At 38.5% G+C, this 21,130-nt stretch overlaps 1 protein-coding gene across 1 annotated transcript; it reads right to left on the bottom strand.

The window, feature by feature from the left end:
* Positions 1 to 3,577: 3,577 nt before the first annotated feature.
* On the bottom strand, positions 3,578 to 4,083 carry LOC101331454 (MORF4 family-associated protein 1-like). The gene has a single exon (XM_033852605.1). The coding sequence runs from the start codon at positions 4,081 to 4,083 to the stop codon at positions 3,700 to 3,702; it is 384 nt and encodes a 127-aa protein (XP_033708496.1). The 3' UTR covers positions 3,578 to 3,699.
* Positions 4,084 to 21,130: the final 17,047 nt, after the last annotated feature.

The following is a 21,130-nucleotide window of genomic DNA, read 5'->3' as shown; positions in this document are numbered from 1 at the left end:
GAGCAGTTGCAGAGCATACAGCAGAGACAGAAATGTCCTCCTGAATCTTTCAGTCTCTTCTTCCTTTACCAATACCCAACAAGGAAACTACTCAGTCTACCTCCTTTAAAACACCTCCTTTTAACACCTCCTTTTGACACCTTCCATGCCTTGCTGCTCCCAAGTAGAAATGACCACTATCTTATTGTGCCTCCATGATGTTCTTTAGATTTCTACCATAGCAGTTTATTTTTCTGTGACATATCTGCTTCCTACTAGACTTTTAGTAGGTGTTTTTCTGAAGGACCATATTAACTGATAGTATGGAGTAGGCTGTGATTTTGTTTTGACCTCACATCATTAGGCTTTCTTCCCCTTCTCCAATGACTGCTCACTTCTTTCTTCCCAGTTTCTTTGGATTTGTCTAAAACACTTTCTGAATACTCTCTTAACCATTTCACCTTCTAAAAAAATATTCTGGAATTATGGAATTTTAGAACAGGAAGAGATTTTAGAAACTGCCTGATTTAAAACTTCCAGTTTATAAGTGAAGATGAAAATCCAGAGAAGTAGTGTGACTTGCTCAAAATCATTCTAATGGTTAAAGACCAACCTCGGATTAGAATCCAAGCTTTCTTCAAGATCTAGTATAAATCTTCTCTCTCTCTCGCTCTGAGATATTCAAGTTCCAGCTCAGCTCATGTCTTTCTCTTCTGAATTATGCACTAATTGTCCACAAACTGCATCACTTTGGCAATAATCATTTAACCTTACATTGTTACTCTACTCTTTCACATTGGTGTATCTTGCCTGGCCAGTTAGCTATGAACTCCAAAAAGCACACATTTTGTCACTTTTATTTTCTCTCTTCTTAGCAGGTAGCACAGTAGATAGTAGACACATAGTAGGAATTCAGTAAATATTTTTACTAATTAATCACCACTTCTCACATACCTTTCCAAAATATAGTGGGTCTTGTTCCTTAACATTTCGCTTCTATTTCCTTTGTAATTTTTAAAAACCAGACTTAGATTCTCGGCAACCAATGAAAAGACGGTCATGCCTCTGCTCAGTCTGCTGCAATGTATTTTTTTCTGGACTTGGCAGAAAACCCAAGGTTTCCGCCCTATTTTTTTGTTTGTTTGTACTGCATTTCATCTAATCTTCTAGCTCTTGGTGGCTTTCTCTGCTAGACATTGTTCTGTAATGACCCAATTAAATATGGCCCCATTTAATGTAGTGGAACTTTATGTGGGGCTAATTTCAAGTGATCATCCTGTAATTTTCCAAACCTTTATTTGTTAATTTTGGTTCCCTGAAACAGTGTACTTGCTGCTGATGCTAGTATGGCAACACAATAAATCCTCTTGCACTGATGTTCAGGCAGAAGACACAGCTGTGAGGAGAGCTAGTCATGTGTCATATGGTGCCCTTTAAGGGATCCTTGTTTATCCATTGTCTGAACTTTAAGTAGAAGCTAAAAGCTTTTTTTTAAACCTACATAATTTTTCACTGAATCTGTTAGTTTCAGCATGTTGTTTGTGTTGTTTTCAGCAGTGCAGTCCCCTGATCTATATCAAGTAAACATGATGATGGATTGAACTCACTTCACTGTTCCTGTTCAGGTACTATTTTGATTTGTCAGTATCTTGGAGAGGTAGCACATGACATCCCAAGACAGAACAGAAGCCAGTGTTTGCAAAAGAACACATTTTTCACAGTAGTATAGTAACTTTGAAATACTAATATGTTTTGAAATATGTCTGTGAACACTTTCTTATTAACATTATATCAGTGTACACAATGTTCTTTCTTTTGACATCTGGGCATTATTAGGGTTATTTAAAATCTATATTAAAAATCATTGGTATTTTAAAGAAAATCTGTTCATTTCCATAGCAAAGTAACTTATGTCAAATGATATGTGATTAGATGATGCCCTGTGTACCCTGTGCTATTTCATGCCTTTGTGCCTTGAACGCACACCCTTCTCATTCTCTTCCCTTGAAAGCACTCCCTTCTCATTCTCTAAGCCTTTTGTGATCCTGTTTGAATGCCTCTTCCCCAACGATTTCTTCCTTGTGTCCTGCTACACCTAACATACATGATATTACACTTATTATACCTGTATTACAGCTATTAGTTTACATATTTATCATCTTGTTAGACTGTGAGATCCTTAAAGATGAGAATTTTGTCCTGTTTATCTTTCCATCATCTAGTGCTGTGTCTCACATATATTATGTTTAATGAATGAATGAAAAAGATTTATTCCCTCTGGATGTAGTTGGCTCATCCTTAGTCACTCTACCACATATAAGGAAAATCCTAAAAGTCTAAATTTTTCTTGTTTTTTTTAAAGAATGGAAATAATTTAATATTTTCTCTTCATAGAAATAAAAAAAATTTAATAGTTTACCTTCATGTTTCTGAAAGTAATGCATGCTCAAAACAACAGCAAATCAGATAATCAGAAAGGAAAAACAAAAAGTGAAAATTGCCCACAATTCCACCCATCCAAGCGTAACCACTACTAACATTTTAGTATAGATCTTTCCTAATTTTTTTCTGTCTACATACATACACACACAAAATATTAAACAAAATTTTTGTGACCTGCTTTTTCACTTAAAAATACCTTGGAAGCAACTTTCCATGAATCAAATTAGCACTACATATTCACTTTTTTTTTTTTTTAACGTCTTGTCTTTTTAAGCAAATGAATACTTTTATTAACATGGTAAATTTTTTTTTAAACACACGGTAGGGTTTTGACCTCAAATACTTGTCAGGTCTGCTACTGAAATGAACTTACAGCTAGACAACTTACAAATCTTGAAGAAACCTCGTCCCTGTTCAGTCTAGGGTCCAAAACAGACAGCCCTTGCTTTTCTTCCCCAGACCCTCAAGGGCCTTTGCAAATATCTCTTTCATTTTATGTCCAGAATCCCCTGAAATGCATCAGGGTATTACATCGATTATACGGAATACCAAGATCTATCTTGTCTCCTATTCTAGGTTCCATGTCACATAAAGCTAAGTTAGGTTGTCCAAACAATATGACCAGACAGGTTACATCAGTGTGCCGTATAAAACTTAAAATTTGAACAAAATACATCTCTCCTCCTTTGTTCTCACAGAGAAATTAAAGTCCCCAAGTACAATACCATCCTTCAGCCCTTCTTCTGATTCATCAGTCCTAGCCAGATCAGCCCCATTCACATTCCCAGTTGGCGTCTGATCCCTTCTTCAACTTCTTCAGCAATCGCTTCATGGAGTCGTCTTCTAGAAATAATGCAGCTCCTTCAGCACCTTCAGAGCTGGAGAACTCCAACTCTGAGTCTCATCTGTTACACACAGACTCGAAGTTCCAGGGAGCGATCAGGTCACACAAGAAAGAGCAAAGCACCTCAAAAATTTAGAAATAACGAAAACCCAGGAACAAATGTGACTGCTGCAAGAGCTTACAATCTAGGCCCTAATTCTTGAGAGCATTTTCCAAATAAAATTTACCTCCCCAAAGAAAAACATTTAACAGTCAAACCTCACATTGAGGTCATTAACCACAGACCATAGCAGAAACGTGGTGTAAGTGAGGACAGAGCGTAGACAGAGAAAAAAAGAGAAAACAAAAGGCTCTCTGGTTTCAGCTTCTCCAGGGTGTCAGCCAACCTCCATCAGTTGACCAGAATCCATTGGCTGTAAACGGCTGACCCTCCTTCAGGACGACTCGCTCTTCTCTATCCCCCAGAGCAGCTCCACCAGCATCTCTGCCATCTTCGCGATCTCCTTGGCCTTCTCCTCCGCCTTCTTGCACCATTTGGTCCCTCTGCCCTCGACTCCGTTGTCCGCGTTGTGCAGACGGTTGAGCATGCTATCCTCTGAGATCTCCACCTGCGTCTTGATCTGGATGAGCATACTGTCCATCTCCCACAACTTGCTCCCGTTCTGCAGGTAGGCTCTCCCGTGCTCGCGGGTGAGCGCCGTGATGTCCTCGCGCATCTCGTTGATGACCGGGAGCAGGAACTGCTCGAAGTCCTCCTCGGGCTCCATCACCTCCACCTCCTCCGGCTCTGCCAGCTCTGCGATGTCCAAGGACCGCATCTTCCCCGCTATTCCGGAACCACAGGATGCAAATCGGGCGCAAAGAAGCAGAGGACCTACATATTCACTTTCGGTAAATGCATAGAAAGATGTATTTTATTTTCTTTAACCAATCCCTATAGATGGACACCAAGTTTTTTAGGCAGATTCTTATGGTTGCATGGAACAAATACCACTCTTCCAGGACATTTAAAAAATATAAATAAGACCCTTTTCTCAAGGAAAAGGAGGGTGTATTATAAGGATGTATATAGATTGGAAGTAGAACCAGAGGTGCATCTATCAGGAATAGAGCTCTAGGAACACCTTCTCTTTCTGGTGCCTCTATCTTTCTTTTCCCCATATTTCCCTAATAGTCCTTTCTTCCTCAGAGTGTTTGCTTCCTCTAGACATCCACTGGCACGTAGTTATGGCTTGGCTCACTCCAGACTCTTAATGTATGCCATTTCTTCAGCTTCTGTTCCTGCTTCTCAATCTGTAGAAGTTCAAATATTTTCATCCCACACCCAAAGGATGGCCTTGTACATGCACTCCACTTTGGATCCCCTGGTGTAGAGACTAGAAAAAGAAGTGGCAAGAGATGAAGATGAAGAGATAAGTGAAGGCCAGATTATGGAGAAGTTCATATTAAGGGGTCTGGATTTTTACCTAAGAGTAATAAGAAGCCATGAAAAAGTTTTAAGAGAGAGTGATGCAATCAGATTTATGATTTAGAAAGACTTTTCCAGCCAACTGTGATTGTGCCTCAAGTATATAGACGGTATACAGAGGGCCAGTTAGGAGACTGTTGTGATAATTCAGGTGAGAAATGATAGAGTCAGGGAAACAGTTTTTAATTTCGGCCACTGGATCACTCCTGGGCCATTCACTGAAATAGGGAACCCTGGAGAAATGGTCAGAAGTTTCTTTGTAAATTAACTTACAGCCATTTTTATAGCTGCAGAAATCTTTCCAGCTGTAGAGAAAACTGCACATCGCTTCACTACCTCCTTGAAGATCTTCACCTGACAACCTCAGATCTTTCTGTTTTCTCAAATCTATGCAAGAGCTGTATGGGGATGTAGTTGTCTTCAGTTTTAAGCTGTGAATCTCACTTTCACTCCTCTGGCTTTATTCTCTATCATAATGAAATCAATTTTCTTGACTGAATACCATGTCATACCTTTCACCTCTTCCTGCCAGTGTGTAAGAGATACAGAAGAAAAAGTACAAAAATTTTCTTCTGATAATGAACTCATAAAGTGTGATCATCCCTGTGCCCCCTTATTTCTTCTTCTTCTTTTTTTTTCACTCTCTGGGAGGCTGCTTTGGAGGAAACATCTGTGCAGGCTGTTCTTCACTTCTAGGAAATATTAGGGATGGTTGACTGAGACTTTGAGAAATGAATTCCACAGGAAAAGGAAACAAGGTTTCTGGTTTAGTCAGCTAGCTTAGTTAACAAGACAAAAAATTCCCTTAGTCCAGGAGGGGAATAGTAGGTAGCACCTGGAAAGTTTCATTATGCCTGGTGCTCCGCGCATCTGCCTTTTATTCCCCAAGCAGGACCTATACAAGCAAGACTGATGGCCAGTTCTCCATCATGCTTGCAGCAGGAGACCTCTCTCCACTGCCTTTCTTCCTTTTCCTCTTCCAGTGAGGGGTAATTTTTGAATGGGAGCAAATTAAGTCTAAGAATTTACTACCTTAAAACACTGCTTGTTAGAATAAATGTTTTATTGCTTCTCTGCCCTTGGGGTAAGATCAAGCATAGAATATATGTCTTAGCTATAGTATTATTTACATATAACTTTGGGTAAAGTAGCAAGACCTGGCCCATCTCACCTAAATCCATTGAATTATTCCTTCAAATCGTTATCCAAGGATTAACAAGTATTTGCCTCTTGATTAGAACTTCTTTAAAGATTGTTTATATGTCCTAGATTAGAACTTTCTTAATGGATACATAGAAACACCAATTCCATGGGAATGCTCAAAAAGTAGATGGGGGTGGGGAGCATGGGTCCATGGGGCAAATCATTTGGGTAAGCACTTCATTCTCAACCTTCCTCTTGAAGATTCACAAATTACATCAAGTTATTAAAGTCCTGAGAAGTTTTATAATAAAGAAACCTATTAACTTTTTAAACAGTTTCATTAAGATACAATTTACTTACCATAAAGTTCACCCATTTAAAATGTATAATTCAATGATTTTGGTGTATTTTCAGAGCTTTGCAACCATCACCACTAATTTCAGATCATTTTCATTATCTCAAAAGAAACCCATAAGACGTCATTCCCCATCCTCCTGCCCCACAAGGTCTAGGCTTATTTTCTTTTTCTAGAGGTTTGCCTTTCCTGGGCATTTCATATAGAGGGACCCATACAGTATGTGGTCCTTTGTGACTGTCTTCTTTCACTTAGCCTAAGGTTCACTTAGCTGTCTTCTTTTTTTAAATTTTTTTGGCTGTGTTGGGTCTTCGTTGCTGCATGTGGGCTTTATCTAGTTGCAGCGAGTGGGGGCTACTCTCTGTTGCGGTGCGCGGGCTTCTCATTGTGGTGGATTCTCTTGTTGCAGAACACGGGCTGTAGGCACGCGGGCTTCGGTAGTTGTGATGCGTGGGCTCAGTAGTTGTGGCTTGTGGGCTCTAGAGCGCAGGCTCAGTAGTTGTGGTGCATGGGCTTAGTTGATCCGTGACATGTGGGATCTTCCCAGGCCAGGGCTCGAACCTGTGTCCCCTGCATTGGCAGGCGGATTCTTAACCACTGCGCCACCAGGGAAGTCCTAGCTGTCTTCTTTCTTAGCTGTCTTCTTGACATAAGGTTTGAGGTTCATACATGTTTGTAACCTGCATCAGTACTTCATTATTTTTAATTTATTATTTATAAATACTGGTGCTATAAACATTCATGTACAAGGAAACCTATTAACTTTGCATGTGTTGAATAGCAAGATGAGACTGTAGCCATATGCCTGTGAGCATTTAGACATCATAAACTGTCATTTGATGAGCTAAGCTGTCACTGGCAAAATATTGTATTAGCTTAGGCTTAGGTTGTTCTTCTTCCACAAAATAATGTATATAAATTATATCAAAGGGAAGGAAAGAATATATCAGATGTACTATAATGTTACAAAAATGTTTGCATGCTTACCACTTTATAATATTTCTAGTAGAGAAGAGAGGAAACCTATCTTTTAGTGCTCCAGATGAGAAGGAAGAAGTAGTGGTTGGATGTCTTCACTGTCAATCTTTTTTTTTCTTTTGGGCGGTTCGCGAGCCTCTCACTGTCGTGACCTCTCCTGTTGCGGAGCGCAGGCTCCAGACGCGCAGGCTCAGCCGCCATGGCTCACGGGCCTAGCCGCTCCGCGGCATGTGGGATCCTCCCGGACCCGGGCACGAACCCCTGTCCCCTGCATCGGCAGGCGGACTTTCAACCACTGCGCCACCAGGGAAGCCCCTAGATTACTTTAATTCATATCTTTTCTAAAAGAGAACAGGGATATAAATTATAAAAGCAGGTCATATAATACTATTGAAAGCTGTTTACAACGCATATTCTTTACTATAGCAAATTTACCTTTCTAATTATGTTTCGTTTACAACACTGCTAAATTTTTCTAATAAGCCAATTGTTCTCATCGTTTTCGTTGTAGTTGTTCTTTGGCACACACGAAGGATGATGATCACTGATGTGACAATGTTCTAGGGTTATCTGCAATTGCCAGACAAGCTGCAACTCTATCCCTTTATTTCCAATTCATGAAAACATATTAGAATGCAGTGATGTTATAAAAGGAACTACTACTTACTTTTTCTGGTAGGGAACTCAGCTGGGTTTAACCAAGCTAGTAGTCCTCTTTGAAAAAAGGTCTCAAACAAGTCAAAATCAGAGCCAGACATATTTCCAGTAAATTAAGGATGAGATGAGATGGGAGTAATCAAGGTGCAATAGAAGCCAGATTTCAAGGAGAGATTGCCTCTTAGAAAGAACTCATCCCAAAGGAAGAAGTAATTAAACACTGCCTTTCTCAGTTTAGACCTCTTGCCTTTTGGACTGGCCTTTTAAATATTATACTTGTACCACTGATAAACCTTGTACTACAGGAAGGGTTATTAAATGACCATTACCACAGAATCAGAGAGTAGAGCAGTGAGGGCATCACCACACGGAAATGTTCACAGCTCATCCTTATTTGGTTTCTACACTTTATCTGCCCAAGCCTTGCTGTTTTTCGTTAGGTTTCAAAACTTTCCCAATGTTGCTGCTACCATGCGTCTCCATTGCTGAGAGTGAGAGACATTGAGTCCCATATTGATTATGAAATTTAAAAAATTTAAATTTTTAAACATTTAAAAAGAGCAAGGATTCTTAAAAGTGACCCTAATGGCATTTTGGGACAGTTAAGTCTGTGTGGGGGGCTGTCCTGTGCACTGTGGGATGTTTAGCAGTATTCCTAGCCTGTACCTGCTAGATGTCAATAGCATCCCCTCAGTTGTGACAACCAAAAATGTCTCCAGACATTGCCAAGTATCCCCTGAGGGGGAAGATGGCCCCCAATTTGAGAACCACTGTGATAGAGGCGTGAAATGTCCTTTACCTTTTAATTCAGCTGAGAGAAAGAGAAAATGTAATTAAAATAATATTTTCTAAGGAAACTCTGGGGGAGAAAGCAAAATACAAAAACATAGCATTAATAAATAGCTGTGAAGGTTATTCAACATTGATATTGTACATCATGCCACTGAATTGTTCACTTAAAAATGGTTAAAAAGGTGAACTTCATGTTATGCATATTTTACTACAATTTCTAGAAAAAGCATAGCATTGGTCAAGTATAGAGATTTCTGAATCTAATTGAACTAAACTTTAATGACAGATGAGCATTATAGTATAGTTTGTCACGTACCTAGATTGAGGTTCTTTCCCTTGCCTTAGCGTTGTCTGAGGAACTCTATCTGAAAGCCCATTTCTTTTTTTTTATTTTTTTTTTTTTACGGAGCACAGGCTCCGGACGCGCAGGCTCCGGACGCACAGGCTCAGTGGCCATGGCTCACGGGCCCAGATGCTCCGCAGATTGTGGGATCTTCCTGGACCGGGGCACGAACTCGTGTGCCCTGCATCGGCAGGCGGGCTCTCAACCACTGCGCCACCAGGGAAGCCCTGAAAGCCCATTTCTTAGGAAGCAAATATTTTAATATCTGTTTTGTGCCAGGTATCTGAGGCAGATCTCCTAGCATCAGATTAGGACATTAGGCTGCTGATTAGTTTATGGTTCACCATCTGAAAGGACCATTATAATAGAAGGGATATTGGAGATCATCTTGTTTTACAGGTAAATAAAGTTGAGGTCAAAACAGGTTCAGTGACTTAAGCAGGATCTCGGAGCTCCTTGAAGGACACGCTCCTTGAAGGATCAGGACCGAGATATCCTGCTTAGAGTTCAGTATTCATGTTGCCAAATCACTCTAAAGCCTGTCCATAGAGATATATTTTTATCAGAGACTGCCAGTGCCTTTTGTGAATTATAGTCCTTTTTATAAAGGGGGAAAGTGTCTAATGGGAAGAAAATGAATGCAGATTAACTGGAGTGAAATCATCTAAATATGTCATTGAGAAGTGACTGAGGAGCAACAGCTTCTGTTCTGAGGAAATAAGATATACTAGTTCTACACAGTGAGATGGATATACATTTGCAGTGTTTTAAAAGATTTTTGAAGACTCACTTTCAAAAAACCCTATTTCAACCATGCAGTTTAATTTCTGTTCTCTGGGCTTTCGCAGCAGTGTTTCCTGGCTTTGTTCACACTGCATCCTGACCTGGAGGTGCCTCCCCCTCTTCAACACCTGCGGACACCTTCTCTTTACTTAAAACACAGATCAAATATGAAACCTTCCCTGAACTTCAGTTTCCCTCCAAGAAGGAATTAAATATTTCCCTCTCCATATTTCCATAGCAACTTACATACACAGGCATTTCACCTACAGTTGGTTTTCATATTGCAAACTGGATGTAATTAAATACATAGAGAACGTGAATTGCAGTGCCTAGACTGGTTGCAGGTTCTATAACATGATGGTGCTATGGAACTGCTGCTGCTTGTTGCTATAGAAACGTAAGGCTGAATGAATGGCTGGCGGCTCATTTTGTGAACTGGACTGGAATTTATTTTGCATCTTATTTCACTTGTGTCTCATATCTTTCATTACAATGGGTAATAAAAGTGATAACAGTGTGTATAAGAAGTCTTTGTTAATGATAATATTGTGTAGAGCTAGGAAAATAAAGGCCATGACTTATGCAAAAGTCAAGGGTAATAAATTCTTTGAAAAGATATGCAATGTCATTAGAGCTGCTGGATTTCATGTCATTAGAGTAAATGTTAATAAGATTTTAAAAATTATCTTTCTGGAACATAAGTGCTTGGAAAATTTCAGGGCCAAAGATGAAAACAGAAATGGAAAAGCTTCAGTGTGTGAAGTTAAAGGGCCATGAGAAAGGTTCAGGTTTGTTTTTGTCTGTTTTGATCAACCAGTCTGTTATTTTTAGGCCACAATAACAAAAACATCTTCATTGCTGAAAATACTGAAGAAAAATAACTATTATTTTTCTTTGTTATATCTCAATTCTTCCCATTGAGACAATCACTTAAAATTTTTTATTGAAATATAGTTGATGTACAATATTATATAAGTTACAGGTGTACAATATAGTGATTCATAATTTTTTAAGGTTTTACTCCATTTATAGTTATTATAAAATATTGGCTATATTCCCCGTATGGTACAATACATCCTTGTAGCTTATTTTATACATAATAGTTTGTACCTCTTAAACCCCTACCCCTATATAGCCCCTTCTCCCTTCCCTCTCCCCACTGGTAACCACTAGTTTGTCCTCTATATCTGTGAGTCTGCTTCTTTTTTGTTATATTCACTAGTTTGTTGTATTTTTTAGATACCACACAAAAGTGGTATCATACAGTATTTGCCTTTCTCTGTCTGACTTATTTCACTTAGCATAATGCGCTCCAAGTCCATCCATGTTGCTGCAAATGGCAAAATTTCATTCTTTTCTATGGCTGAATAGTATTCCATTGTGTGTGTGTGTATATACATACATAAATATACCACATCTTCTTTGTCCATTCATCTGTTGATGGACACTTAGATTGCTTCCCTATCTTGGCAATTGTATATAATGCTGCTATGAACACTGGGGTACATGTATCTTTTCAACTTAGTGTTTTTCAGTTATATACCCAGGAGTGGAGACAATCACTTTTATAATGCACTTTTTAGATAATATAACATTTAGTAGGAACCCAACTAATTCAAATAGCAGAATGGTATCTTTATTTGCTACTCACTTAATCCTACCTTGTAATACTTTGTGTATCTCTCATCCTTATAAGATTATAAGCTTCTTAAGGGCAGGAATCATGACATGCATCTTTGTATGCCATTCTTCCCTTGGCTTCAGAAAAGGAGCACCAAACCTAACATATAAGTGGTCAATACTTTTCTCCCCTCTATGGAATATAACGGGGATTAAAAAGATCCTGCTTTTTTTAAAAACCTTTTTTGTTGTGAAATAGAACTCTCATTTAGCAAAGTGCACAATACAAAAATGAATAGCTCATCAAATTATCCCAAAAATAAACACCCATGTAACCACTGCCGAGCTCAAGAAAAAGAACATCACCAGCAACTCTCTCTCAATTACTATCTCCTTTGTTCTCCCAAGGGTAACCATTTTCTTGACTTCTCTAAGCATGTGCTCTAAAACACTGTTGTTCAGTCTTGCCTGTTTTTTTCAAACTTTCTACAAATGGAATAACACATTATGTATTCTTTGGTATCTAGTTTCTTTTATTTATCCTTATGTTTGTGAGATTTATCCTTAATGTAGGTATAGTCTGTTCGTTTTCATTTGCTGTATATCATTCCATTGTACAAATATATCACATTACATTTTTATCCATTCCACTGCTGATGTCATATTTGGGTTGTTTCCAGTTTGGAGAGGTTACAAATAATACTTGCATGAACATTTATGTACATGTCTCTGGTATATATATGCACACATTTCTATTGGGTATCAGAGTGTTGAATTGCTGGGTCATGGGATATGTCCTTAACTTTAGTAAAGTCAAATTGTGGTTGTATCACTTCTGCCAACAGAGTATGAGAGTTCTTAGAGCTTCACCTCCTTGCCAACAGTTGTTATGGTCAGTCTATTTAAGTTTAGCTATTCTGGTGAATATGTAGTATTATCCATTTGCAGTTTTAATTTGCATTTCCCTGATTACTAATGAGGTTGGGCAAATTTAATATGTTTATTGGCTATTTGATATCCTCTTTTGTGAAATGCCTGCTCAAATCTCTTGCATACTTTTCAACTGGATTGTTTACCATTTTCTTATTGATTTCTAGTAGTCCTTTATGTACTCTGGATACAAGCCCTCTGTCAGTTATATACATTGTAAAGTTCTTTTTCTTTTTGCCGATTGTTTTTCCTTCTCTTAATAATGTCTTTTGATGAACAGAAGTTCTTAATTTTAATTTCAGTCAGATTTATCAACTTTTAAATTTATGTGTCTTGTTTTTGGTGTTTCCTTACCCCAAAATCATGAAAATGTTCTGTATTATTCTCTAGAAACATTTTTTGACTTTTAAGTTTAGATCTGCAATCCACCTTGAATTGATTTTTATGTATGGTATGAGTTAAAGGTTAAGTTTCCTTTTTTCTCCCCAAGATTCAAGCATCATTTATTGAAAAGACTGTTCTTTCTGCACTGCTCTGCAGTAGCACCTTTGTTAAAATCAAATGTTGATCAATGCATGAGCTCTGTATTCCATTCTATTTGTCTATCCTTGCACCAACACCACACTGTCTTAATTCGTAAAGTTTTATACCGTGTCTTTATATCCAGGAGATTAAATTCTCTTTTCTGGTTCTTCACAAGGGCCTTGGCTGTTTTTGCTACTTTGCCTTTCTATATAACTTTTAGAATCAGTGTGTCAAGTGGCGCTTTCATTTCTCTCATAAGGCTGACTTTCAGCTAAGTTTCTCTGGGATGATGTTTAGTTAGAGCTTTACTGGCACTAGCACTTTGAAAGGATATGATATAGTGGAAAAAACATGGGCTGTGGAGTCTGACTTGAGCTGGAGTTTATCCCTGCCACTCTCTCTTAGTTGGGCCATTAGAAGGGTTTGGGCTAGTTTTTGTCTGTCTTGATCAACCATCTGTTATTTGTAGTCCACAGTAACAAAAACATCTTTATTACTAAAATTACTATTAAAATTCAACATTGCACAGGTTTGTTGACATCACGATAAATATTTCTCAGCCCAGCTCAGGAATGTGTCAAAGCTATCACAACAATGCTGCAGACATCGTATCAGTCAACTCTGAGCGTCTTTACTCATGTATCATAACTGTAGCTTGTGCCTCGACTTTTTAAATTTAAACATTTGTAGTTGCTTATAAACCAATTAAATTTTTTTCCTATTATCTTTTTACCATACTCCCAGGACAACATTTTGACTCACAAGACACATATATCATATACTGAAATTATAAAGTTATGATGAATACCCATGAATCTAACATCTGATATCCAAACGACGTACTCCTCCTCTAGTATGTTAACTGGCTGCTTACTCAAGCATCTTTGAGAACTTGGCCTCTCTAATTTCTATTATTAGATTATTTATTTGTTTATTTTAAATGAAGACTTTCTTTTTATTTTATTTCGATTTTTCTGGCCGCCCTGCGTGGTACGCAGGATCTCAGTTCCCCCACCAGGAATGGAACCCCCGCCCCCTGCAGTGGAAGCGCAGAGTCTTGACCACTGGACTGCCAGGGAAGTCCCTATTATTAGTTTAATATTCACTTAAAATATTCTCAAACTTAGTGTAGACAGCTGCATCCAGCTTCAATATGTGGTTATTTTTCAGTTCATTAGTGCTATGAAATCTGTGAACATATTTATTTAGAAGAATTGGCAGGCAGGCAGTTTTGTCTCCAATTCTATCTACACCTCTAAGTGTCTGTGTGTAACTGTGGCTGCATATGGCCTCTTACACACATTCAGAAATGGATCCCAGTCTCCCCCCTTTCTCTGTATCTCTCTCTTTCTCTTTCTCACACACATATATATTCAGACACACACAAAGAAAAGGATCTAGAAAAAAAAAGATAAAAACAACTCTTATCTGATCCACTTACCATCTGCCCTTTCTATCTATCACTGAAAATTTGGGTAAAATGTTCAGTCTTGTACTCATTTCCCTCTTTTAGTCCCTATTCTCTTATTCGTGCTGGGTGGGAGACAAAGTGGGTGTGCAAAAAGGCAGTCTCTTATTTCCCACTGCATGATTTCCCTTTTCAGTCATTCCATGTGCTGCTGTCAGCTGACAGAAACCATCAAGAGACTCTGTTTTATGGTTATGCAGAGAACTCTGAACATTTTGTAGGAGGTGTCTCATAGGAGAAAAGTAGAGAGGCTGTCAGCCACTGCTATTATTGCCATCCTTTCACCAGGTGGCAAAGGTAAACCTGTTCTGTCAAATAGCCCAAAAGCTTATCAGAGAGGAAAAGACTGATGTGTTTATATCATCTGAGCTTATACAACATGCTCAATTAATTCATGGGATGTTTTATTTTTGAATTTGGCTCTTCAGTTTCAGGAACACATGTCTTTATGGTTGTAATCTTTTGCTTCCCCCTTACCTTGATATATGCATATGTATCTGTGTGTGTAATTATGTGTATATGTAATATACATCTATATATGCATCTGTATAGCATAGTTCAGTTCAATAGGCATTTATTAAGTACTTACTATGTACCAGGCATCAAGGATGCAGGATGAATAAAATATGGACCCTGCTCTCAAGGAGCTTATGATCTAATAGTATTTGTCTTTCTGAAGGGAAGATTTCATATGTAGTGATTGTGTTTGTTAAGTTATACCACACAGAGTATTAAAACTTAACAGGACTTTCCTTCAGCTATAGGAAGCAGAAGAGAACTAATCTGTATATTATTTACATACGGCTTTTACTTTTAAAATTAAATACAAAATAATTTTAGGCTTACAGAAAAGTTGCAAAGATAGCACAAATCTATATTCCTTACATCCTTCCTATACACCTAAGAATTCCTATATACCCTTTTCTTATGTTCCTCTAATGTTGGCATGTAGCCATGGTACATTTATCAAAACTGGGAAATTAACATTGGTACATACTATTAACTAAACATAGACTTAATCTGGATATCAGCAGTTTTCCACTAATATCCTTTTTCTGTTCCAGGATCTGATCTAGGCTCCTACATTGCATTTAGCTGTCATGTCTCTTTTAGTCTCCTCTAATCTCTGATAGTTCTTCAATCCTTCCTTGTGTTTCATGACCTTGACACTTTTAAGTATTGCAGATCAGGAAATTTGTAAACTGTCCCTCAGTTTAGGTTTGTCTGATGTTTTCTCATTATTAGATTGAGGTTATAAATTTTTGAGAAAAATCTCACAGAGACAATGTCCTTAACACATCCTTTATCAGGGGTACGTGATATTGACATGTCTTATTACTGGTGATATTAACCTTGATCATCTGGTTAAGGTGCTGTCTGCCAGGTTTCACACTGCAAGGTTACTACTTTTTTCTCATTGTAATTGAGAATTGGAATTTTGTCTTTGTAATATTCCACAAATATTTAAGTTAATAGTTTTAAATTTACAGGAAGATTGCAAAAATAGTACATAGGGTTCCCATATACCCATTTCCCCCTATTGTTAACATCTTACATATACATTTGTCACAGCTATTGAGCCAACATTGATACATTACTATTGACTGAACTCCATACTTTATTTGGATTTTACTGTTTCACTCAATGATTTGATTGATCTTGCCTGTAGCAATTGTTACGTGGTGTTCTAATGGTGATTTTCTATTTGCCTCATTTTTTTCTACATCATTAATTGGAATTCTTCTGTGAGGGAGGATTGTTCCTTCTCCCCCATTTATTTGTTTATTTACTTATTTAATCATTTATTTATATCAGTGTGGACTCATGGATATTTATTCTATTCTTCAGGTTATAATATAATGCTATTATTATTTATTTTGTTTGATCAAATTCTTCCAGCTCTGGCCACTGGAAGCTCTTTCAGGTCACCTCTGTGTCCTTTGGACATGCTCCTATCTTTTTTCCTTTTTTGTGGGGGAGCCCTTCCTTACTTTCTGGCACTGTGTTTGCAATTTTTATGTAAAGCTAATAGACACTGTCATTTAGGAGGCTATCTTTTCGTTAAATACTTATTAATTTCTTCCTTGGTTGACATTTTAACTATTTTTCTTTCCTTACTCTTATCATTCAAACATTATGAATATCCTAGATTACACTGGAAGGTCAAGGTGTGGAAAATACACTGAGAAGGGAAAGAGGGTGAGATCTATGTGGACAGGGCTTGCTTTCCTATTCCTTCCTTTATTTACAGTTGTGGGCAAGTTGCCCAATCTCTCTAAGTCTCAGTTTACTCATCTATAAAGTGGTGATGATAGTACTAATATTTACTTTGCAGAGTCATAAAGATTAGATGACTTAAATTTAAATTTACCTGGTGGTCCAGTGGGTGAGACTGCGCTTCCCAATGCAGGGGACCCAGGTTCGATCCCTGGTCGGGGAACTAGATCCCACATGCCACAACGAAGATTCTGGCGCAGCCTAAATAAATAAATATCTAGATGAGTTGTGTCTTAAGATAAAAAAATACCTTGTTATTTATAAAATTTTATATAAAGGTTATAGAGTTATCTCTGTATCATAGCACAAGGGCACTGTATCCTATCCTTTTAATTATTTGGTACTGGTTGTTAAGGAAATGTTTTTATGATTACACAGAGAGGTCCATTCAAGTGAGAATAATGAACAATTGAAATTGTACTAGCCAAAAAAAATGTGCCTGGAACCAGATTAATGTATTTACTCAGATGCAATCTCATTTCTATAACTCTATTCATTCGGAAAACCCGAGGATTATACTAGTAATAAGCATGACCCATCTGTCTTTCAGACATAAAATGAAGCCTTTGTCCTTATTAAAATAAAACTATGTCAGGATCAAATTCTTTTTTTCCAAAGCCATGCAATATGTTTCCTCAACCAATATAAAACATCATACGGAAGCAATTCAAGTTGTGGAGTCTGGTTGTTTGCTCAGAGCAGTCACCCACCTGTTCATCAGTCAGTGAGATTTTTTAAATTAATTAATTAATTGTTAAATAAATGAAGACTGCGTTGGGTCTTCATTGCTGTGCGCGGGCTTTCTCTAGTTGCTGCGAGCGGGGGCTCCTCTTCGTTGCGGTGCGTGGTTTCCTCATTGCAGTGGTTTCCCTTGTTGCAGAGCAGGGGCTCTAGGGCGGGGGCTCAGTAGTTGTGGTGCACGGGCTTAGTTGTTCCGTGGCATGTGGGATCTTCCCGGACCAGGGCTCGAACCTGCGTCCCCTGCACTGGCAGGTGGATTCTTAACCACTGAGCCACCAGGGAAGCCCCTGACTTGACCAAATTCTTGATGGACAGCGAATGACACTGAAGATCAAATAAGTGTTCTATGGTGCAATGTTTGAAAGAAATTCAACATAGAACATTATTAATCCTTTAAAAATGTTTATTAGAAGCACACAGTGCCCCCGATGGTTTAGTAAATCTAAAATAACCCAGTAATATACCATCTAATCTTTTGTATGTGGTAAACTAAAAATTGGGGCTAATACAGTGATGCTATTGAAAACCTCCAGCTTCTGAATCTAGCCTCACTTTGGGCCCTTTTCCCTCTCCCATGAAGTCTTAGGAATGGCATGAGGACAGTGATTTTGAAAGGATCTGCAGCATTGTCTATAAAGCAAAGAACACAGACCAAGAGCCCAAACTGGTTTACCACATAGTAGCCAGAGGGTCTCCTCTTGACTCCAACTCTGGCCTCATATTTCTTGCCTGCATTTTTTACTATTTTCAGCACAAACACCAAAGGATTTGAACTTCAAACTTCTCAGATTGAACCGTGATTGCTACATATCTGCAATAGTAAGTTCACCCCTTACTAGCGGTCGATAGTTCACCCCTTCCTTGATTTTTATGGCTGTGGAAAAACGGAACCAGGCTGCACTATGACATTTCAGCACTAAGTGGAGCCAGACACCCAACTGCCTTAAAACTTACAAATCAGCAAAGAGCACAGCCCCCTTAACCTGAAAACCTGACTTTGCTGGCGTTTTACAAATGGACAGAACTGGAGTTTTATGGTGAATCATCTGTTTAGTGTATTTGAATGCTCAGGCCTCAGGGGACAGACACCAGGTAAACAATTTGTTTAGCTCATCTCACATGGATTAAAGAAAATGGATCAAATAAATACCAACTAACCAACTTGTTTGTACCTCATGATTCCCACACCCTCTACCCTTTGTTACAAGCTTCTGCAAGACAGGGGGCTAGCCTTTGATGGTTCAGATTCTGTTCTGCAAGACTAGAATGGGCACATTTGGGGAAGAGCCCTGGCTAATAGGAAGATTTGTGATAGTGTTTGGGTAATGCTTTTGCAAGTAACTATGTATTTGGCATAGGGACAGATTTGTCCAGTGCAGACTACTGGGTTGTGGGAGTGGGAGCCTGTCATGGGGTGATGAGTATCTGTAGGTGACTGATGGAGAATAGAAAGAATCACAAGCCAGTCTCATCTAGAAACTTGGCACAGACTGAGCCACCATTTAATTCTTGAGAGACCCTGAGAACCTAAGTATAAAAGAGATGAGCTTCTTGCAATTATTCTTCTGCTTTCTGCCTTAGTTTCCTTGTCTGTGAAAAGGAATAAGAATGCTTATTCCCACTTCCACTTCTATTTAAGGATACGGTGAAATGGGGTTACAAGGTTTAAAAATCCCTATTTTGCAGCTTCTGGAGACTAAGCAGACTTTATCTTTTTTTTAAAATTTTATTATTATAAGCAGACTTTATCTTATGGGTGAGGAACTTGGTGTGATATGCCACATTAAAGTCAAATGCATGTGGAATCTGGGGGGTGGGATGAACTGGGAGATTGGGACTGACAAATATACACTACTAAGTATAAAACAGATGACTAATGAGAACCTACTGTGTAGCACAGGGAACTCTACTCAATTCTCTGTGGGACCTAAATGGGAAGGAAATCCGAAAAAGAGGGGATATATGTATATGTATGGCTGATTCGCTTTGCTGTACAGCAGAAACTAGCACAGCATTGTAAAGCAACTATACTCCAATAGAAATTAATTTTAAAAAGTCAAATGCATGTGGAATCTAAAAAATAAAACAAACGAATGAATATAACAAAACAGAAAGAGACTTAGAGATACAGAGAACAAATTAGTGGTTATGAGTGGGGGAAAGGGAGAGAGGGCAAGATAGAGGTAAGGGATTAAGAGGTACAAACTACTTTGTATAAAATAGTAGTAAATAAGATAAATAAGCTACCAGGATATATTGTACAGCACAGGGAACATAGCCAATATTTTATAAAAACTTTAAATGAACTATTAGCTATAAAAATATTGAATCATGTTGTATGCTTGGAACTAATATAATATTGTAAATCAACTATACTTCAGTAAAAAATTAAATTAAAAATTAATTAAAGTCAAGTGACTATTGGAAGCCCAGTCCTGAGCTTGTCCTTACAGGATGACTGATGGACTGAATGGACAAATGAAGTGCTTCCTGAGGCTTTCTAATCCTACTTTCCTTTATTTACACTTTTGTTCAATGAACACTTACAAGTGCCTACTTTATGTCAGGCTTGTGTTTGGCATTGTGAAGCCAGCCATGAAAACCTTACTCTCTTTTCACAAGAGATTGTCATCCATGCATGGAGACCACTAAAATTGCTAACAGTTGTAGGGGAATAAAGCAGGTGCTATGACAGTGTGGGAACGGGGTTCTGTGGGGATATAGTCTCACTCAGACTGGGGTCAGAGAAAGCTTCGAAAAGACTGTGGCATTTGAGTCGAACCTTGCAGAATATAAACAGACAACAAAGTGGAAAAGCTCAGAGGCATAAAACAGCCTACTAGTAGCAATATCTAAGCTACAACTCAAAAGAGTATATAAAGAAGGGCTAGAACGAATAGTACAGAACAGACTTGCCCTGAAAGGGATCACAGAACTCACAATGAGATCCTGTTTGTCCATTTACTAATGCATCGTTTCCATTTGACTTATTAAAGGAGGAACTTCTGTGGACATTCTCTTCCAACTTAACGGTTGGAAGGAGTGGAGTAACTGTCTATGGCTAAGTCCCTAAGGAGAGCAAAGAGAAGTGACCTTGCTAACACTATTAGCTCAGGCCCTTTCTCTCTCTTCTTTCACTGTCAATCTCCTAAAATGTGTGGTCCACAGTCACTGTCCCTACGTCCTCCTCTCCCATTCTCTTAGTAACTTCCTGGACTTTGACTTCCATCCCTAAGAGCGCTTTCTATAAGAAAACCAGTGTTATTTTTTCTGTCAGTTTTATTTAGTTCATATTCTCTCTCTCTCTCTCCTTTTTTTTTGGCCGCCCTGTGCAGCATACAGGATCTTAGTTCCCTGACCAGGGATTGAACCCATGCCCCCTGCATTGGAAGCTCAGAGTCTTAACCACTGGACCACCAGGGAAGTTTCCATATTCTCTTTTCAGCAACATTTATTCTGATGACCACGCTCTCTGATGGACAAGCCTCTCTTTAGTGTCTTTTGATGGTTCATCACTCTATTTCCTTTGTCAGCATGGCTTCCCCCTTTTGTCCCCACTGTGTGTGCTCCTAAAGCAGTGTCCTTGGCCTGGCTTTATATTCATTCTCTTGCTCATTTTTATGCCCTCCTAGTCTTCTATATCTTCCCCTCCCAACTTCTAAGACTTAACTTTAACCTGTGCTTAATTCAAAAGTCATGATAGTATGCAGGTTAAAAGCATGGATTCTGGTGTCAGAATGTCTGAGTTCAAATACTGGCTCTGCCACTTACTAGCAGTGTCACCT

Source organism: Tursiops truncatus, chromosome 2 (genome assembly GCF_011762595.2).
Source record: "Tursiops truncatus isolate mTurTru1 chromosome 2, mTurTru1.mat.Y, whole genome shotgun sequence".
In the NCBI taxonomy this organism is placed as follows: domain Eukaryota; kingdom Metazoa; phylum Chordata; class Mammalia; order Artiodactyla; family Delphinidae; genus Tursiops; species Tursiops truncatus.
This window is presented reverse-complemented; position numbering and strand designations above follow the sequence as displayed.

Excerpts from the sequence above, each read along its gene's own strand:
- LOC101331454 (XM_033852605.1), bottom strand. The coding sequence starts at position 4,083 with ATGCGGTCCTTGGACATCGCAGAGCTGGCAGAGCCGGAGGAGGTGGAG.